The 19,305-nt window shown below is 41.9% G+C and overlaps 1 protein-coding gene and 13 non-coding genes across 14 annotated transcripts; all 14 read left to right on the plus strand.

Annotated features, from left to right (window-relative positions):
• The first annotated feature begins 454 nt into the window (after positions 1 to 454).
• LOC125382972 lies at positions 455 to 619 on the plus strand. Its single transcript, XR_007222627.1, has one exon. It is a non-coding gene; the product is annotated as a U1 spliceosomal RNA (small nuclear RNA).
• Positions 620 to 1,368: 749 nt separating this feature from the next.
• On the plus strand, positions 1,369 to 1,533 carry LOC125382985. Its single transcript, XR_007222640.1, has one exon. It is a non-coding gene; the product is annotated as a U1 spliceosomal RNA (small nuclear RNA).
• Positions 1,534 to 2,278: 745 nt separating this feature from the next.
• LOC125382988 lies at positions 2,279 to 2,443 on the plus strand. The gene has a single exon (XR_007222643.1). It is a non-coding gene; the product is annotated as a U1 spliceosomal RNA (small nuclear RNA).
• Positions 2,444 to 3,190: 747 nt separating this feature from the next.
• Positions 3,191 to 3,355, plus strand: LOC125382980. The gene has a single exon (XR_007222635.1). It is a non-coding gene; the product is annotated as a U1 spliceosomal RNA (small nuclear RNA).
• A 747-nt stretch (positions 3,356 to 4,102) lies between these two features.
• LOC124133505 lies at positions 4,103 to 4,267 on the plus strand. The gene has a single exon (XR_006860947.2). It is a non-coding gene; the product is annotated as a U1 spliceosomal RNA (small nuclear RNA).
• Positions 4,268 to 5,014: 747 nt separating this feature from the next.
• On the plus strand, positions 5,015 to 5,179 carry LOC124133508. The gene has a single exon (XR_006860950.2). It is a non-coding gene; the product is annotated as a U1 spliceosomal RNA (small nuclear RNA).
• A 747-nt stretch (positions 5,180 to 5,926) lies between these two features.
• LOC124133502 lies at positions 5,927 to 6,091 on the plus strand. The gene has a single exon (XR_006860944.2). It is a non-coding gene; the product is annotated as a U1 spliceosomal RNA (small nuclear RNA).
• Positions 6,092 to 6,838: 747 nt separating this feature from the next.
• On the plus strand, positions 6,839 to 7,003 carry LOC124133500. Its single transcript, XR_006860942.2, has one exon. It is a non-coding gene; the product is annotated as a U1 spliceosomal RNA (small nuclear RNA).
• A 754-nt stretch (positions 7,004 to 7,757) lies between these two features.
• On the plus strand, positions 7,758 to 7,922 carry LOC124133499. The gene has a single exon (XR_006860941.2). It is a non-coding gene; the product is annotated as a U1 spliceosomal RNA (small nuclear RNA).
• A 745-nt stretch (positions 7,923 to 8,667) lies between these two features.
• Positions 8,668 to 8,832, plus strand: LOC125383000. Its single transcript, XR_007222654.1, has one exon. It is a non-coding gene; the product is annotated as a U1 spliceosomal RNA (small nuclear RNA).
• A 747-nt stretch (positions 8,833 to 9,579) lies between these two features.
• Positions 9,580 to 9,744, plus strand: LOC125383001. Its single transcript, XR_007222655.1, has one exon. It is a non-coding gene; the product is annotated as a U1 spliceosomal RNA (small nuclear RNA).
• Positions 9,745 to 10,489: 745 nt separating this feature from the next.
• On the plus strand, positions 10,490 to 10,654 carry LOC125382979. Its single transcript, XR_007222634.1, has one exon. It is a non-coding gene; the product is annotated as a U1 spliceosomal RNA (small nuclear RNA).
• A 691-nt stretch (positions 10,655 to 11,345) lies between these two features.
• On the plus strand, positions 11,346 to 15,616 carry LOC125382941. Its single transcript, XM_048401310.1, has 3 exons — positions 11,346 to 11,387; positions 12,703 to 12,990; positions 13,196 to 15,616. Exons 1-3 carry the CDS (start codon positions 11,346 to 11,348, stop codon positions 15,614 to 15,616), a joined length of 2,751 nt encoding a protein of 916 aa, XP_048257267.1.
• A 2,817-nt stretch (positions 15,617 to 18,433) lies between these two features.
• LOC124133476 lies at positions 18,434 to 18,598 on the plus strand. The gene has a single exon (XR_006860920.2). It is a non-coding gene; the product is annotated as a U1 spliceosomal RNA (small nuclear RNA).
• Positions 18,599 to 19,305: the final 707 nt, after the last annotated feature.

Below are 19,305 nucleotides of genomic sequence, written 5' to 3' on the forward strand. Positions count from 1 at the left end.
AGTGGTATTTGTTATTTCAACTGCTATTATGTACTCTTAAAAGTACCTACTTTGAAAAGTTAGACATTTGTGAAAATCTGATGGGTATGACCTCACATTGGTCTTATTACTATCATGTGAGAATTCGAAAACCGCGCTATATACGTTTTCCGTACGTATCATGTTATATAATGTACTTCTACAGAGACGTATGGTGTACGTCTACATGATATAAATTTTGCCTCTCTCAGATAGGTTCAGCTTAAAAAGTATCTATCTGTATGATAATTCGAAGGAAATAAAGTAAATAATATGGACCAAAATAAGAAGGGTTACTGTTACAGAAAGCCTTGTTGGTGGTACTGGATAGTTAATACCTGTAGTTTCTAAACAATCTGTGATAAGTCGCTGAAGTCACCTCAGTTGAGTGAGACCCCCTACCAGAAGAAGTAGTGTATTGAAAATGTAAGCTAGCATACTTACCTGGTACGGGAGGTTGCCGTTCTCAGCATCGGTTCTCCCAGGGTGAGGCCTTTCCATTGCACCTTGGTTTGGCTGACCTCTGCGATCTCCCCAAATGGGGGAGACTCGAGTACGTAATTTATATGTGTGGGGGAGTGTGCGTCCGCGCCACCCCCTGAAAATCAAATCAAATAATAGATATCTCTTGAATTTAATCTGGAGATGTTGGTATGTATGTATGTACTGTGTGTGCGTCCAAACCAACCCGTGGAAACCAAACGAAAGGATTGGTCTCTGTTGAAACTATATTGGAAAAGTTGTTATCTCAACTAGTGTTCTTATTACGGCCAGTGAAGTTGCACTGGTCAAGCTGTAAATTCTAACCTGAGTGTGTGTATCAATGTTTCATCAATTGGTTGTTTCTATATTTATGTTAAGACACTTTCAAAATAGCCCAAATTGGTTGGATGTGGAGTGGTATTTGTTATTTCAACTGCTATTATGTACTCTTGAAAGTACCTACTTTGAAAAGTTAGACATTTGTGAAAATCTGATGGGTATGACCTCACATTGGTCTTATTACTATCATGTGAGAATTCGAAAACCGCGCCATATACGTTTTCCGTACGTATCATGTTAAATAATGTACTTCTACAGAGACGTATGGTGTACGTCTACATGATATAAATTTTGCCTCTCTCAGATAGGTTCAGCTTAAAAAGTATCTATCTGTATGATAATTCGAAGGAAATAAAGTAAATAATATGGACCAAAATAAGAAGGGTTACTGTTACAGAAAGCCTTGTTGGTGGTACTGGATAGTTAATACCTGTAGTTTCTAAACAATCTGTGATAAGTCGCTGAAGTCACCTCAGTTGAGTGAGACCCCCTACCAGAAGAAGTAGTGTGTTGAAAATGTAAGCTAGCATACTTACCTGGTACGGGAGGTTGCCGTTCTCAGCATCGGTTCTCCCAGGGTGAGGCCTTTCCATTGCACCTTGGTTTGGCTGACCTCTTCGATCTCCCCAAATGGGGGAGACTCGAGTACGTAATTTATATGTGTGGGGGAGTGTGCGTCTGCGCCACCCCCCGAAAATCAAACCAAATAATAGATATCTGTTGAATTTAATCTGGAGATGTTGCTATGTATGTACTGTGTGTGCGTCCAAACCAACCCCTGGAAACCAAACGAAAGGGTTGGTCTGTGTTGAAACTATTCTGGAAAAGTTGTTATCTCAACTAGTGTTCTTATTACGGCCAGTGAAGTTGCACTGGTCAAGCTGTAAATTCTAACCTGAGTGTGTGTATCAATGTTTCATCAATTGGTTGTTTCTATATTTATGTTAAGAGACTTTCAAAATAGCCCAAATTGGTTGGATGTGGAGTGGTATTTGTTATTTCAACTGCTATTATGTACTCTTAAAAGTACCTACTTTGAAAAGTTAGACATTTGTGAAAATCTGATGGGTATGACCTCACATTGGTCTTATTACTATCATGTGAGAATTCGAAAACCGCGCTATATACGTTTTCCGTACGTATCATGTTATATAATGTACTTCTACAGAGACGTATGGTGTACGTCTACATGATATAAATTTTGCCTCTCTCAGATAGGTTCAGCTTAAAAAGTATCTATCTGTATGATAATTCGAAGGAAATAAAGTAAATAATATGGACCAAAATAAGAAGGGTTACTGTTACAGAAAGCCTTGTTGGTGGTACTGGATAGTTAATACCTGTAGTTTCTAAACAATCTGTGATAAGTCGCTGAAGTCACCTCAGTTGAGTGAGACCCCCTACCAGAAGAAGTAGTGTATTGAAAATGTAAGCTAGCATACTTACCTGGTACGGGAGGTTGCCGTTCTCAGCATCGGTTCTCCCAGGGTGAGGCCTTTCCATTGCACCTTGGTTTGGCTGACCTCTGCGATCTCCCCAAATGGGGGAGACTCGAGTACGTAATTTATATGTGTGGGGGAGTGTGCATCCGCGCCACCCCCCGAAAATCAAACCAAATAATAGATATCTGTTGAATTTAATTTGGAGATGTTGGTATATGTATGTACTGTGTGTGCGTCCAAACCAACCCCTGGAAACCAAACGAAAGGGTTGGTCTGTGTTGAAACTATATTGGAAAAGATGTTATCTCAATTAGTGTTCGTTATACGGCCAGTGAAGTTGCACTGGTCAAGCTGTTAATGCTAACCTGAGTGTGTGTATCAATGTTTCATCAATTGGTTGTTTCTATATTTATGTTAAGACACTTTCAAAATAGCCCAAATTGGTTGTATGTGGAGTGGTATTTGATATTTCAACTGCTATTATGTACTCTTAAAAGTACCTACTTTAAAAAGTTAGACATTTGTGAAAATTTGATGGGTATGACCTCACATTGGTCTTATTACTATCATGTGAGAATTCGAAAACCGCGCCATATACGTTTTCCGTACGTATCATGTTAAATAATGTACTTGTACAGAGACGTATGGTGTACGTCTACATGATATAAATTTTGCCTCTCTCAGATAGGTTCAGCTTAAAAAGTATCTATCTGTATGATAATTCGAAGGAAATAAAGTAAATAATATGGACCAAAATAAGAAGGGTTACTGTTACAGAAAGCCTTGTTGGTGGTACTGGATAGTTAATACCTGTAGTTTCTAAACATTCTGTGATAAGTCGCAGAAGTCACCTCAGTTGAGTGAGACCCCCTACCAGAAGAAGTAGTGTATTGAAAATGTAAGCTAGCATACTTACCTGGTACGGGAGGTTGCCGTTCTCAGCATCGGTTCTCCCAGGGTGAGGCCTTTCCATTGCACCTTGGTTTGGCTGACCTCTTCGATCTCCCCAAATGGGGGAGACTCGAGTACGTAATTTATATGTGTGGGGGAGTGTGCGTCCGCGCCACCCCCCGAAAATCAAACCAAATAATAGATATCTGTTGAATTTAATTTGGAGATGTTGGTATATGTATGTACTGTGTGTGCGTCCAAACCAACCCCTGGAAACCAAACGAAAGGGTTGGTCTGTGTTGAAACTATTCCGGAAAAGATGTTATCTCAATTAGTGTTCGTTATACGGCCAGTGAAGTTGCACTGGTCAAGCTGTTAATGCTAACCTGAGTGTGTGTATCAATGTTTCATCAATTGGTTGTTTCTATATTTATGTTAAGACACTTTCAAAATAGCCCAAATTGGTTGGATGTGGAGTGGTATTTGTTATTTCAACTGCTATTATGTACTCTTGAAAGTACCTACTTTGAAAAGTTAGACATTTGTGAAAATCTGATGGGTATGACCTCACATTGGTCTTATTACTATCATGTGAGAATTCGAAAACCGCGCTATATACGTTTTCCGTACGTATCATGTTATATAATGTACTTGTACAGAGACGTATGGTGTACGTCTACATGATATAAATTTTGCCTCTCTCAGATAGGTTCAGCTTAAAAAGTATCTATCTGTATGATAATTCGAAGGAAATAACGTAAATAATATGGACCAAAATAAGAAGGGTTACTGTTACAGAAAGCCTTGTTGGTGGTACTGGATAGTTAATACCTGTAGTTTCTAAACAATCTGTGATAAGTCGCTGAAGTCACCTCAGTTGAGTGAGGCCCCCTACCAGAAGAAGTAGTGTATTGAAAATGTAAGCTAGCATACTTACCTGGTACGGGAGGTTGCCGTTCTCAGCATCGGTTCTCCCAGGGTGAGGCCTTTCCATTGCACCTTGGTTTGGCTGACCTCTGCGATCTCCCCAAATGGGGGAGACTCGAGTACGTTATTTATATGTGTGGGGGAGTGTGCGTCCGCGCCACCCCCCGAAAATCAAACCAAATAATAGATATCTGTTGAATTTAATTTGGAGATGTTGGTATATGTATGTACTGTGTGTGCGTCCAAACCAACCCCTGGAAACCAAACGAAAGGGTTGGTCTGTGTTGAAACTATATTGGAAAAGATGTTATCTCAATTAGTGTTCGTTATACGGCCAGTGAAGTTGCACTGGTCAAGCTGTTAATGCTAACCTGAGTGTGTGTATCAATGTTTCATCAATTGGTTGTTTCTATATTTATGTTAAGACACTTTCAAAATAGCCCAAATTGGTTGTATGTGGAGTGGTATTTGATATTTCAACTGCTATTATGTACTCTTAAAAGTACCTACTTTAAAAAGTTAGACATTTGTGAAAATTTGATGGGTATGACCTCACATTGGTCTTATTACTATCATGTGAGAATTCGAAAACCGCGCCATATACGTTTTCCGTACGTATCATGTTAAATAATGTACTTGTACAGAGACGTATGGTGTACGTCTACATGATATAAATTTTGCCTCTCTCAGATAGGTTCAGCTTAAAAAGTATCTATCTGTATGATAATTCGAAGGAAATAACGTAAATAATATGGACCAAAATAAGAAGGGTTACTGTTACAGAAAGCCTTGTTGGTGGTACTGGATAGTTAATACCTGTAGTTTCTAAACATCCTGTGATAAGTCGCTGAAGTCACCTCAGTTGAGTGAGACCCCCTACCAGAAGAAGTAGTGTATTGAAAATGTAAGCTAGCATACTTACCTGGTACGGGAGGTTGCCGTTCTCAGCATCGGTTCTCCCAGGGTGAGGCCTTTCCATTGCACCTTGGTTTGGCTGACCTCTTCGATCTCCCCAAATGGGGGAGACTCGAGTACGTAATTTATATGTGTGGGGGAGTGTGCGTCCGCGCCACCCCCCGAAAATCAAACCAAATAATAGATATCTGTTGAATTTAATTTGGAGATGTTGGTATATGTATGTACTGTGTGTGCGTCCAAACCAACCCCTGGAAACCAAACGAAAGGGTTGGTCTGTGTTGAAACTATTCCGGAAAAGATGTTATCTCAATTAGTGTTCGTTATACGGCCAGTGAAGTTGCACTGGTCAAGCTGTTAATGCTAACCTGAGTGTGTGTATCAATGTTTCATCAATTGGTTGTTTCTATATTTATGTTAAGACACTTTCAAAATAGCCCAAATTGGTTGGATGTGGAGTGGTATTTGTTATTTCAACTGCTATTATGTACTCTTGAAAGTACCTACTTTGAAAAGTTAGACATTTGTGAAAATCTGATGGGTATGACCTCACATTGGTCTTATTACTATCATGTGAGAATTCGAAAACCGCGCTATATACGTTTTCCGTACGTATCATGTTATATAATGTACTTGTACAGAGACGTATGGTGTACGTCTACATGATATAAATTTTGCCTCTGTCAGATAGCTTCAGCTTAAAAAGTATCTATCTGTATGATAATTCGAAGGAAATAAAGTAAATAATATGGACCAAAATAAGAAGGGTTACTGTTACAGAAAGCCTTGTTGGTGGTACTGGATAGTTAATACCTGTAGTTTCTAAACAATCTGTGATAAGTCGCTGAAGTCACCTCAGTTGAGTGAGGCCCCCTACCAGAAGAAGTAGTGTATTGAAAATGTAAGCTAGCATACTTACCTGGTACGGGAGGTTGCCGTTCTCAGCATCGGTTCTCCCAGGGTGAGGCCTTTCCATTGCACCTTGGTTTGGCTGACCTCTTCGATCTCCCCAAATGGGGGAGACTCGAGTACGTTATTTATATGTGTGGGGGAGTGTGCGTCCGCGCCACCCCCCGAAAATCAAACCAAATAATAGATATCTGTTGAATTTAATCTGGAGATGTTGGTATATGTATGTACTGTGTGTGCGTCCAAACCAACCCCTGGAAACCAAACGAAAGGGTTGGTCTGTGTTGAAACTATTCCGGAAAAGATGTTATCTCAATTAGTGTTCGTTATACGGCCAGTGAAGTTGCACTGGTCAAGCTGTTAATGCTAACCTGAGTGTGTGTATCAATGTTTCATCATTTGGTTGTTTCTATATTTATGTTAAGACACTTTCAAAATAGCCGAAATTGGTTGTATGTGGAGTGTTATTTGATATTTCAACTGCTATTATGTACTCTTAAAAGTACCTACTTTAAAAAGTTAGACATTTGTGAAAATCTGATGGGTATGATCTCACATTGGTCTTATTACTATCATGTGAGAATTCAAAAACCGCGCTATATACGTTTTCCGTACGTATCATGTTATATAATGTACTTGTACAGAGACGTATGGTGTACGTCTACATGATATAAATTTTGCCTCTCTCAGATAGGTTCAGCTTAAAAAGTATCTATCTGTATGATAATTCGAAGGAAATAAAGTAAATAATATAGACCAAAATAAGAAGGGTTACTGTTACAGAAAGCCTTGTTGGTGGTACTGGATAGTTAATACCTGTAGTTTCTAAACAATCTGTGATAAGTCGCTGAAGTCACCTCAGTTGAGTGAGGCCCCCTACCAGAAGAAGTAGTGTGTTGAAAATGTAAGCTAGCATACTTACCTGTTACGGGAGGTTGTCGTTCTCAGCATCGGTTCTCCCAGGGTGAGGCCTTTCCATTGCACCTTGGTTTGGCTGACCTCTGCGATCTCCCCAAATGGGGGAGACTCGAGTACGTAATTTATATGTGTGGGGGAGTGTGCGTCCGCGCCACCCCCTGAAAATCAAATCAAATAATAGATATCTCTTGAATTTAATCTGGAGATGTTGGTATGTATGTATGTATGTACTGTGTGTGCGTCCAAACCAACCCCTGGAAACCAAACGAAAGGGTTGGTCTGTGTGTAAACTATATTGGAAAAGTTGTTATCTCAACTAGTGTTCTTATTACGGCCAGTGAAGTTGCACTGGTCAAGCTGTAAATTCTAACCTGAGTGTGTGTATCAATGTTTCATCAATTGGTTGTTTCTATATTTATGTTAAGACACTTTCAAAATAGCCCAAATTGGTTGGATGTGGAGTGGTATTTGTTATTTCAACTGCTATTATGTACTCTTGAAAGTACCTACTTTGAAAAGTTAGACATTTGTGAAAATCTGATGGGTATGACCTCACATTGGTCTTATTACTATCATGTGAGAATTCAAAAAACCGCGCTATATACGTTTTCCGTACGTATCATGTTAAATAATGTACTTCTACAGAGACGTATGGTGTACGTCTACATGATATAAATTTTGCCTCTCTCGGATAGGTTCAGCTTAAAAAGTATCTATCTGTATGATAATTCGAAGGAAATAACGTAAATAATATGGACCAAAATAAGAAGGGTTACTGTTACAGAAAGCCTTGTTGGTGGTACTGGATAGTTAATACCTGTAGTTTCTAAACAATCTGTGATAAGTCGCTGAAGTCACCTCAGTTGAGTGAGACCCCCTACCAGAAGAAGTAGTGTGTTGAAAATGTAAGCTAGCATACTTACCTGGTACGGGAGGTTGCCGTTCTCAGCTTCGGTTCTCCCAGGGTGAGGCCTTTCCATTGCACCTTGGTTTGGCTGACCTCTGCGATCTCCCCAAATGGGGGAGACTCGAGTACGTAATTTATATGTGTGGGGGAGTGTGCGTCCGCGCCACCCCCCGAAAATCAAACCAAATAATAGATATCTGTTGAATTTAAGCTGGAGATGTTGGTATGTATGTACTTTGTGTGCGTCCAAACCAACCCCTGGAAACCAAACGAAAGGGTTGGTCTGTGTTGAAACTATTCCGGAAAAGATGTTACCTCAATTAGTGTTCGTTATACGGCCAGTGAAGTTGCACTGGTCAAGCTGTAAATGCTAACCTGAGTGTGTGTATCAATGTTTCATCAATTGGTTGTTTCTATATTTATGTTAAGACACTTTCAAAATAGCCCAAATTGGTTGGATGTGGAGTGGTATTTGTTATTTCAACTGCTATTATGTACTCTTGAAAGTACCTACTTTGAAAAGTTAGACATTTGTGAAAATCTGATGGGTATGACCTCACATTGGTCTTATTACTATCATGTGAGAATTCGAAAACCGCGCTATATACGTTTTCCGTACGTATCATGTTATATAATGTACTTGTACAGAGACGTATGGTGTACGTCTACATGATATAAATTTTGCCTCTCTCAGATAGGTTCAGCTTAAAAAGTATCTATCTGTATGATAATTCGAAGGAAATAAAGTAAATAATGTGGACCAAAATAAGAAGGGTTACTGTTACAGAAAGCCTTGTTGGTGGTACTGGATAGTTAATACCTGTAGTTTCTAAACAATCTGTGATAAGTCGCTGAAGTCACCTCAGTTGAGTGAGACCCCCTACCAGAAGAAGTAGTGTGTTGAAAATGTAAGCTAGCATACTTACCTGGTACGGGAGGTTGCCGTTCTCAGCATCGGTTCTCCCAGGGTGAGGCCTTTCCATTGCACCTTGGTTTGGCTGACCTCTGCGATCTCCCCAAATGGGGGAGACTCGAGTACGTAATTTATATGTGTGGGGGAGTGTGCGTCCGCGCCACCCCCCGAAAATCAAACCAAATAATAGATATCTGTTGAATTTAATTTGGAGATGTTGGTATATGTATGTACTGTGTGTGCGTCCAAACCAACCCCTGGAAACCAAACGAAAGGGTTGGTCTGTGTTGAAACTATAGTGGAAAAGTTGTTATCTCAACTAGTGTTCTTATTACGGCCAGTGAAATTGCACTGGTCAAGCTGTAAATGCTAACCTGAGTGTGTGTATCAATGTTCCATCAATTGGTTGTTTCTATATTTATGTTAAGACACTTTCAAAATAGCCCAAATTGGTTGGATGTGGAGTGGTATTTGTTATTTCAACTGCTATTATGTACTCTTGAAAGTACCTACTTTGAAAAGTTAGACATTTGTGAAAATCTGATGGGTATGACCTCACATTGGTCTTATTACTATCATGTGAGAATTCAAAAACCGCGCTATATACGTTTTCCGTACGTATCATGTTAAATAATGTACTTCTACATAGACGTATGGTGTACGTCTACATGATATAAATTTTGCCTCTCTTAGATAGGTTCAGCTTAAAAAGTATCTATCTGTATGATAATTCGAAGGAAATAAAGTAAATAATGTGGACCAAAATAAGAAGGGTTACTGTTACAGAAAGCCTTGTTGGTGGTACTGGATAGTTAATACCTGTAGTTTCTAAACAATCTGTGATAAGTCGCTGAAGTCACCTCAGTTGAGTGAGGCCCCCTACCAGAAGAAGTAGTGTGTTGAAAATGTAAGCTAGCATACTTACCTGGTACGGGAGGTTGCCGTTCTCAGCATCGGTTCTCCCAGGGTGAGGCCTTTCCATTGCACCTTGGTTTGGCTGACCTCTGCGATCTCCCCAAATGGGGGAGACTCGAGTACGTAATTTATATGTGTGGGGGAGTGTGCGTCCGCGCCACCCCCCGAAAATCAAACCAAATAATAGATATCTCTTGAATTTAATCTGGAGATGTTGGTATGTATGTTCTTTGTGCGCGTCCAAACCAACCCCTGGAAACCAAACGAAAGGGTTGGTCTGTGTTGAAACTATTCCGGAAAAGTTGTTATCTCAACTAGTGTTCTTATTACGGCCAGTGAAGTTGCACTGGTCAAGCTGTTAATGCTAACCTGAGTGTGTGTATCAATGTTTCATCATTTGGTTGTTTCTATATTTATGTTAAGAGACTTTCAAAATAGCCCAAATTGGTTGTATGTGGAGTGGTATTTGTTATTTCAACTGCTATTATGTACTCTTAAAAGTACCTACTTTGAAAAGTTAGACATTTGTGAAAATCTGATGGGTATGACCTCACATTGGTCTTATTACTTTCATGTGAGAATTCGAAAACCGCGCTATATACGTTTTCCGTACGTATCATGTTAAATAATGTACTTCTACAGAGACGTATGGTGTACGTCTACATGATATAAATTTTGCCTCTCTCAGATAGGTTCAGCTTAAAAAGTATCTATCTATATGATAATTCGAAGGAAATAAAGTAAATAATATGGACCAAAATAAGAAGGGTTACTGTTACAGAAAGCCTTGTTGGTGGTACTGGATAGTTAATACCTGTAGTTTCTAAACAATCTGTGATAAGTCGCTGAAGTCACCTCAGTTGAGTGAGACCCCCTACCAGAAGAAGTAGTGTGTTGAAAATGTAAGCTAGCATACTTACCTGGTACGGGAGGTTGCCGTTCTCAGCATCGGTTCTCCCAGGGTGAGGCCTTTCCATTGCACCTTGGTTTGGCTGACCTCTGCGATCTCCCAAAATGGGGGAGACTCGAGTACGTAATTTATATGTGTGGGGGAGTGTGCGTCCGCGCCACCCCCCGAAAATCAAACCAAATAATAGATATCTGTTGAATTTAATCTGGAGATGTTGGTATATGTATGTACTGTGTGTGCGTCCAAACCAACCCCTGGAAACCAAACGAAAGGGTTGGTCTGTGTTGAAACTATTCCGGAAAAGTTGTTATCTCAACTAGTGTTCTTATTACGGCCAGTGAAGTTGCACTGGTCAAGCTGTTAATGCTAACCTGAGTGTGTGTATCAATAATTCTTGTGAATACCTCACCTCTATCACATCAGTGCCATAAATTCCTGTTTATGCTGAGAACCACACTATAAATTTTTATAAATTTTCAACAGACGTCCACTACACTGCCAATATATCCATAGTTGTGAGGGAAACCCTATCCCTTGCCAGAGGCGCCACTGCGCATGCGCAAGGCGGGAATCTAGTCACTTCTTTCCTGTGTGTCCTGATGACAACAAGGAAATTTTTTTTTGTTGCACATCCGAACACGTGATTGCGTTCCACACTACAAGCATTAGATCATCTCAAGCTTCATAGATTACAAGCAAAGAGCAGTTCTACAAGCAGAACGGGGGTATAGAAGATCGGAGTCTCTAGTAAGTAATTAGTTAAGAAAGGTGTTGTGGGATGAGATCTTCATCTCATAAGCAGACACCTGTCTGTTCGGGCTGTGGACAACACCAAGCTCCGGGGGATCCTCACCCTAGATGTCTCGCATGCAAGAAAAGCAGCTGTACACAGAAGTCAAGGTGCAGTTATTGCGAGCATCTGTCAAAAGAAAAATTTGACAAGCTCTCCAAGGCATGGATCAAAAATCCCGATTTTAAGAAAGTCACTAGAGCATCTACATCAAGAAAACAAGTGATTAAGCCCGAGGCGGCAAAAATTAATCACGTGGGTGACAAGCGAGTGTCGCGCGAGGGCGCCATCTCACCTTATGAGGAGAAGAGATCACGTCGCTCATCCCACTCTCCCTATAATGTTGAGGAGCAGATGCATGTTACAGGTCAATCAGAAAGTACCTCTAACTTGCATCCGGCAACGTCTGGTACGGTCGATCGTCGAGTTTGGACAGAAACTAACGACTTTCACCCTCTGCCGCGTTCCCCCTTTAACGTAAATGAGTTCACGGAAAGAATAACAAATTCTATGTCTGTTATGATTGACACACGCATGCAATCTATGTCTCGAGAAATCTCAGATCTAAAAGAATCAGTTAATCAAAGTCGGCTTGGCCAATCAGGGATCGATCACGAGAGTAAACAGAGATCTAAGGCTGAATATGGCAGTACACCCTCATACATCAGACATGTAAAGCAAGGTTACGATGAATCAGACTATGAGGACAGTAGGAGAATTATACTAAGAGACCGAGAATCTCATAGATCTTCTCCCTACCACGCATACCATAGGGATCACCGTGAATCACGGTCTTCACACCGAAGTATGCATAGAAATACGCACCAATCACCGTCAAGCCACTATGATAGACGCACTGACAAAGCTCGTGCATATCAGGATAGTAATCCTAAGCGTGCACCCTCTCATACTGCCACACAGTCCTGTTATACGGGCGAAGAAAGCGAGGGAAATATGACATCACCATACAGTTATAGACCACGTGATTCTCGCACAGCTTGTCGTAAATTAGACGGCCGGGATTACGATACCCTCAGCCATACGACCCATTCCCAGCACAGCCAGAGTAGGGGGTGCCGATCTACACAGGAGCATTCAGGCTATGGGGACACTGCTATAGAGGAGGATTTTAGATCAAACAATTACTCCCTTAGAGACATCTTAGCAGAACTTTATGAACTAATGCCCACATTAAAACCAGATCAGGACTGTACACCCGTTAAACCCTTGATTGAACGTGCAGGATATGAGGGACCCGATAAAGGGACCGAACCATACCATACGCTTCCCCCTCCGTCATATTTGGATGACGTCATCAAGAAAATTGAAAATCAATTGAATTGTTCAGCGGGACCTAGTGCGAAACTGAGGCCTGTATTTATAAAATCTGCTTACAAAACACATGATGATCCGTTCTCACTACAGCCTAGCATTGATGAAGATTACTTCGATCTGGTTAAGAAACCTAACCCCAATATGCGCATTGATATGTCCAAGATCAAGAGCTTAGATAGGGTCAATAGACAAATGATGAATACCAGTTCTTACATCAACTGGTTAGCAGCTGGTATTCGCCATGTCATACCACCGTGCAACCAGAGCGAAGATCTTACCTTAGACACTTCCACGGAGATGACTAGTCAGAAGACGGGATTTATCCACAGCTCGTTAGACCACATACTGAAGATGCAGGAAGACCTCCTATCAACTCAAGTATGGATGTCATCGCAGTTTTTGATCATGCAAAGAAGACACTTACTTCAGCAAGTTCATCATGTGATGCCAGACCCCTTAAAGAGATCCATGATGTCACAGCCCATTACGTCATCGCAGATTTTCAACGGTAGACTGAAGTCGGTGAAGGAAGCCATTATCTCTTCAACTAACCAGAGATTTCAGGAATCCACCATCTCATTAGCATCCAAGTTACAGAGACAACCGGCGGCTACTCGACCCCAGCGACGGAGTCCTGGACCCCGACGTGAACAGCCCAGCCGGGATTCTTTTCGAGCCTCTACACAGAGAAACAGATCGTATCAACCCAGGTACAAGAGCTCCAAAGTTGATCTTCCCACTTCACAGAAAGGACTTGGCAGAGGAAGAGGCAGTTCCCGTAGGGGCCCCCTCCGGAGATGACTTCACCATAAATCTACAGACCCATCCAGATCCTACCGACTTCGCCTGCCCTACGGACAACGATTTAGCATTACGGAAGACCAAGGACAAGTCTATTCCAAATCCAGTCGAACTAGCCAACCTTACAAACATCGACTCAAGACTTCCCAAGTTCAAATCTCATCCTATCCCAGGGCCTGTCGGGGGCCGTCTTATGCAGTACGCAGACAACTGGGAGACCATCACAGACGACTCATGGTTAATCGAAGTAATAAGAAGAGGCTACAAACTTCACTTCTTAAAACGACCAAAACTAGTCATTCATCCTACCGGACCCCGATTCCAACTATCAGGACCCAAGCTCATCGCAGCAGAAGTGGCCATACAAGAATTACTCACAAAAGGAGCTATCAGCACCCTAGAGGAGTCAGACACCACCCTCGGATTCTACTCCCCAGTTTTTCTGGTACCGAAGAAGAATTCTTCAGAGATGAGATTAATAATAGACCTAAAAACTCTGAACAAAGATTACCTGGAAAAACCACCCACATTTCAGATGGAATCTATAAAGAAGTTAAAGAATTCCCTAAGACAAGCAGATTGGATGATAAGCATAGATCTCCAAGACGCATATCTTCACGTCCCCATCCATCCAAGCCATCGTCGATACCTACGATTCGCTGTCAACGGTCAGAGATACCAGTTCAGAGTACTACCATTCGGCATTTCCATCGCCCCATGGTTATTCACCAGGATCACCAATCCCGTCATTGGGTTCGCCCATATGAAGCTCATAAGGCTGCACGGATATATAGGCGATTTCCTATCGGTCGATCAGGACAAATCACAACTCAGTCTAAACACAGTGTGTCTCATCCAACTTCTCACACATTTAGGTTTCCTGGTTCACTCTCAAAAATCAGAGCTAGTACCCACACAGACCATCACTTACATCGGCGCAAGATTTATTCTCGACAAAGGCATAGTCGCACCCCCAGAGGACAGATATGCAAGGGTACAGCACATGATTACGAGCGCACTCGATCAGCCCGTCAAGTCGAGAAGGTGGTGGATGTCTTGCCTAGGCACGCTCACATCTATCCAAGACCTAACCTACAGAGGCAGGCTACAATTGCGGTCCTTGCAGATTTGGATGAACACCACCAAGAACCTAGAGCTGGAAGCACTAATCCAACCCCCAGAAGTTCGAATCTCAGAACTCCTTTGGTGGCTAGATCGTCAAAATGTCATGCCAGGTATTCCACTAAACTACCCCACCCCCCTACATCAACTCTACACAGATGCATCAGGAGAGGGTTGGGGTGCCCATATGGACGATGTCACCATTCAAGGGAAATGGTCCTCCCAAGACAAAGAGCTGCACATCAATTGTCTAGAAATGAGAGCAATATATCTAGCATTAACAGCTTGGCTAGATCGTCTACACCACTCGTCAGTGAAGATAGCTACAGACAACTCAACCGTGGTCGCTTACATACAGCACCAAGGAGGCACAAGATCTCAGCCTTTACTGAAGGAGGTTACACGTTTATATGCCTTGGTAGACTCAGTGAGTTGCAAGATCGAAGTAAGACACATTCCGGGCAAGCTAAATATACTAGCAGATTACCTATCCCGGAAGAACAAGATAGTACCCACAGAATGGTCACTACATCCCGAGGTGTTCAAGTGGATAACCCAGGTATGGGACAGTCCAAACATAGATCTATTCGCCACATGTCTCAACAACAAACTACCAGTCTATGTCAGCCCGGTACCAGACCCACTAGCACTCCAAGTCGATGCGCTCTCCATGGAATGGAACGGAATGTTTGCTTACGCATTTCCCCCACGGGCTCTCCTAGACAGAGTACTGAGGAAAATAGAGGAAACGGACTGTGTCATAATCCTCATAGCCCCGGCCTGGCCAAAAAGGGCTTGGTTTCCGAGACTCCTACAACTGCTGCTAGAAGTACCTCTGAAACTCCCAGTACGTCCCGACCTATTGAGACAACCAAAGACGGACATATTTTACGGCCGCCTCGACAACCTCCATCTTCACGCTTGGAAGTTATCTCGCATAAGATGCAAGCAGCCGGTTACTCTGAATCAGCTGCACGAAGAGTTGCTAGCTCATGGAGACCAACCTCATCTGCATTATACAATAACAGATGGGACAAGTTCGTCGAATGGAGAAGAGGAAAACAGTTACATGGAGATATAACCACACCTATTGTAGCCGATTTCTTGCTCCATCTCAGAAATGACAAGAAATTACGACACGGCACTATCGAAGGATATAGATCAGCCCTGTCATCAGTATTACAACACGATGACCTATCTATAGGTACCCATCCAGTACTAAATCGACTTATGAAGTCTTTTGCCCTGGAAGATATAAAAGTACCACGTACTTTTCCTAAATGGGATCTATCTATAGTATTGTCGGCATTGATGAAAGCACCGTATGAACCCATGAGTAGTGCGACATTACTATCAGTCTCCAAGAAAACTGCTTTTCTCTTAGCCATGGCTACGGCGGCTCGCGTGTCAGAACTACACGCTATTGACATCTCCACTGTAACCCATACCAAAGAATGGAAATCAGTGTCGTTCAGATCGCTCCCTGAATTTATTGCCAAAAACCAGTCGTCAACCTTCGGCCCACTCGGACATCGGCAATACACAATTCCAGCCTTAAGTAAAAGTGTGGACTTCCCGGATAGATTGCTTTGCCCCATAAGAGCCTTGAGATATTTTATCACAGCGACTCAACCCCACAGAAAGCAGAGAAAACGCCTATTTATCTCTTGCAAGCCCTCGTCAGAAAAGGACATCGCAAAGGGCACTGTAGCGGGATGGCTAAAAACAGCTATCACAGATAGCTATAAAACGGCACAAATCTCAACTCCGATTTGGGGTAGCTGCAGACCCCACGAAATCAGAGCACTGGCAACAAGCCTAGCCACATGGAATACTGCATCCATCGAACAAATCGTGGCCAGCTGCAAGTGGAAGTCCCACAACACTTTTTCAAACTTTTACTTACGAGACATACAGACCGATCTAAATGGACTATACACTCTGGGGCCTTTGGTGGCCGCCCAGGTGATAGTTACCAAATAAAGTAACCTGTTCCCTCCCTCTTCCAGGAAAGGGAAAAGAGAGGGGGGGTGGGGGGGGGGGGGGGGGGGGGGGGGGGGGGGGGTGAAGATTTCAGAAGTACCTCAGGAACTCAGGGTAAGTTGTACTTTGTTACTGGACTGCGCTATTGAGTTAGTAAAACAGGGCAAATGTCAACACTGAAATCAGAGATCGAAGGATTAAGTGATATACGGTAATCTACATGATAGGAAGGTTAATGTATTACCACCGGAAGTGACGTCATAGGAGTCATCACACCGGAGAAACGTTAAGATACGTTAAATATCACTATCCAAAAAGGGCATAACGGTAAACCACGTCATAAGTGATACGGGAGAATAGTGACACCGGAAGTGACGTCACAGATGACGTCATCACCGGAAGTGACGTCACAGATGACGTCATCACAGGAAGCGATGTCACAAAAAGTCTAAGTATCACAAGGGAATATACATATACCCTTCACATGACACCTTGAAAATTATATACGTCTAAGTCTTGTAAGTAGACTATTAGACACATCCGTTTAAGACCCCTTTTGGCATATAATCCTTGGTTTTACCACTCCACTAGCCAAATATCTATGGGATGCTAGATACCAGAACCCACCGGTCCCTCTGGTGTATACTGGCACTGATGTGATAGAGGTGAGGTATTCACAAGAATTATCAAACAATAGTTATCATTGTGAATAATTCTAAGAATACCACCTCTATCACATCAGGAATTAATCCCTCCCACCTCCCCAAATATCTGCATCTAGTTGATGAGAGTATGGGTTGAAAGAAGTGACTAGATTCCCGCCTTGCGCATGCGCAGTGGCGCCTCTGGCAAGGGATAGGGTTTCCCTCACAACTATGGATATATTGGCAGTGTAGTGGACGTCTGTTGAAAATTTATAAAAATTTATAGTGTGGTTCTCAGCATAAACAGGAATTTATGGCACTGATGTGATAGAGGTGGTATTCTTAGAATTATTCACAATGATAACTATTGTTTGATGTTTCATCATTTGGTTGTTTCTATATTTATGTTAAGAGACTTTCAAAATAGCCCAAATTGGTTGTATGTGGAGTGGTATGTGTTATTTCAACTGCTATTATGTACTCTTAAAAGTACCTACTTTGAAAAGTTAGACATTTGTGAAAATCTGATGGGTATGACCTCACATTGGTCTTATTACTATCGACCGCCTCCGTGGTCTTGTGGTAGAGCGTCAGCCCGGAGAGCGGAAGGTCCAGGGTTCGATCCCGGGCCGCGTCATACAAAAAGACGTTAAAAGATTGTACTTGTTGTTACCCTGTCTGGCGCTCGGCATTAAGGGGCTAAAACAAGGACTGGTCGGCTCGGAGTCAGTATACTGTGTCTGAGTGGGGTATTCATGTTAAACTGCGGCATGGTATCTCAGTGAGCTAGCACTATAAATCGGCATCAGTCCGGACTAGTACAAGCAGCCACACACACACATACACGTGCATGCACGTCGCTATATAAGTGCAATAATCTCGGACGCGACGTTAAACCCACTTTCACCTCACCTCACCTCTTATTACTATGATGTGAGAATTCGAAAACCGCGCTATATACGTTTTCCGTACGTATCATATTAAATAATGTACTTCTACATAGACGTATGGTGTACGTCTACTTCATATATATTTTGCCTCTCTTAGATAGGTTCAGCTTAAAAAGTATCTATCTGTATGATAATTCGAAGGAAATAAAGTAAATAATATAGACCAAAATAAGAAGGGTTACTGTTACAGAAAGCCTTGTTGGTGGTACTGGATAGTTAATACCTGTAGTTTCTAAAAAATCTGTGATAAGTCGCTGAAGTCACCTCAGTTGAGTGAGGCCCCCTACCAGAAGAAGTAGTGTGTTGAAAATGTAAGCTAGCATACTTACCTGGTACGGGAGGTTGCTGTTCTCAGCATCGGTTCTCCCAGGGTGAGGCCTTTCCATTGCACCTTGGTTTGGCTGACCTCTGCGATCTCCCCAAATGGGGGAGACTCGAGTACGTAATTTATATGTGTGGGGGAGTGTGCGTCCGCGCCACCCCCCGAAAATCAAACCAAATAATAGATATCTGTTGAATTTAATCTGGAGATGTTGGTATATGTATGTACTGTGTGTGCGTCCAAACCAACCCCTGGAAACCAAACGAAAGGGTTGGTCTGTGTTGAAACTATTCCGGAAAAGTTGTTATCTCAACTAGTGTTCTTAATACGGGCAGTGAAGTTGCTCTGGTCAAGCTGTTAATGCTAACCTGAGTGTGTGTATCAATGTTTCATCATTTGGTTGTTTCTATATTTATGTTAAGAGACTTTCAAAATAGCCCAAATTGGTTGTATGTGGAGTGGTATTTGTTATTTCAACTGCTATTATGTACTCTTAAAAGTACCTACTTTGAAAAGTTAGACATTTGTGAAAATCTGATGGGTATGACCTCACATTGGTCTTATTACTATCATGTGAGAATTCGAAAACCGCGCTATATACGTTTTCCGTACGTATCATGTTAAATAATGTACTTCTACAGAGACGTATGGTGTACGTCTACATGATATAAATTTTGCCTCTGTCAGATAGCTTCAGCTTAAAAAGTATCTATCTGTATGATAATTCGAAGGAAATAACATAAATAATATGGACCAAAATAAGAAGGGTTACTGTTACAGAAATCCTTGTTGGTGGTACTGGATAGTTAATACCTGTAGTTTCTAAACAATCTGTGATAAGTCGCTGAGGTCACCTCAGTTGAGTGAGACC

This window comes from Haliotis rufescens, unplaced genomic scaffold (genome assembly GCF_023055435.1).
Source record: "Haliotis rufescens isolate VD_foot unplaced genomic scaffold, xgHalRufe1.0.p SCAF_21, whole genome shotgun sequence".
Classification (NCBI taxonomy): Eukaryota; Metazoa; Mollusca; class Gastropoda; order Lepetellida; family Haliotidae; genus Haliotis; species Haliotis rufescens.

What these genes read in the sequence shown, in the direction of transcription:
- LOC125382941 (XM_048401310.1), top strand. Translation starts at nt 11,346, where the DNA reads ATGTCTCGCATGCAAGAAAAGCAGCTGTACACAGAAGTCAAG. An exon ending in AGCTGTACACAGAAGTCAAG is followed by an intron (nt 11,388 to 12,702) that starts GTGCAGTTATTG and finishes TTCTCACTACAG; the next exon opens with CCTAGCATTGATGAAGATTA. An exon ending in AAGACCTCCTATCAACTCAA is followed by an intron (nt 12,991 to 13,195) that starts GTATGGATGTCA and finishes CCATCTCATTAG; the next exon opens with CATCCAAGTTACAGAGACAA.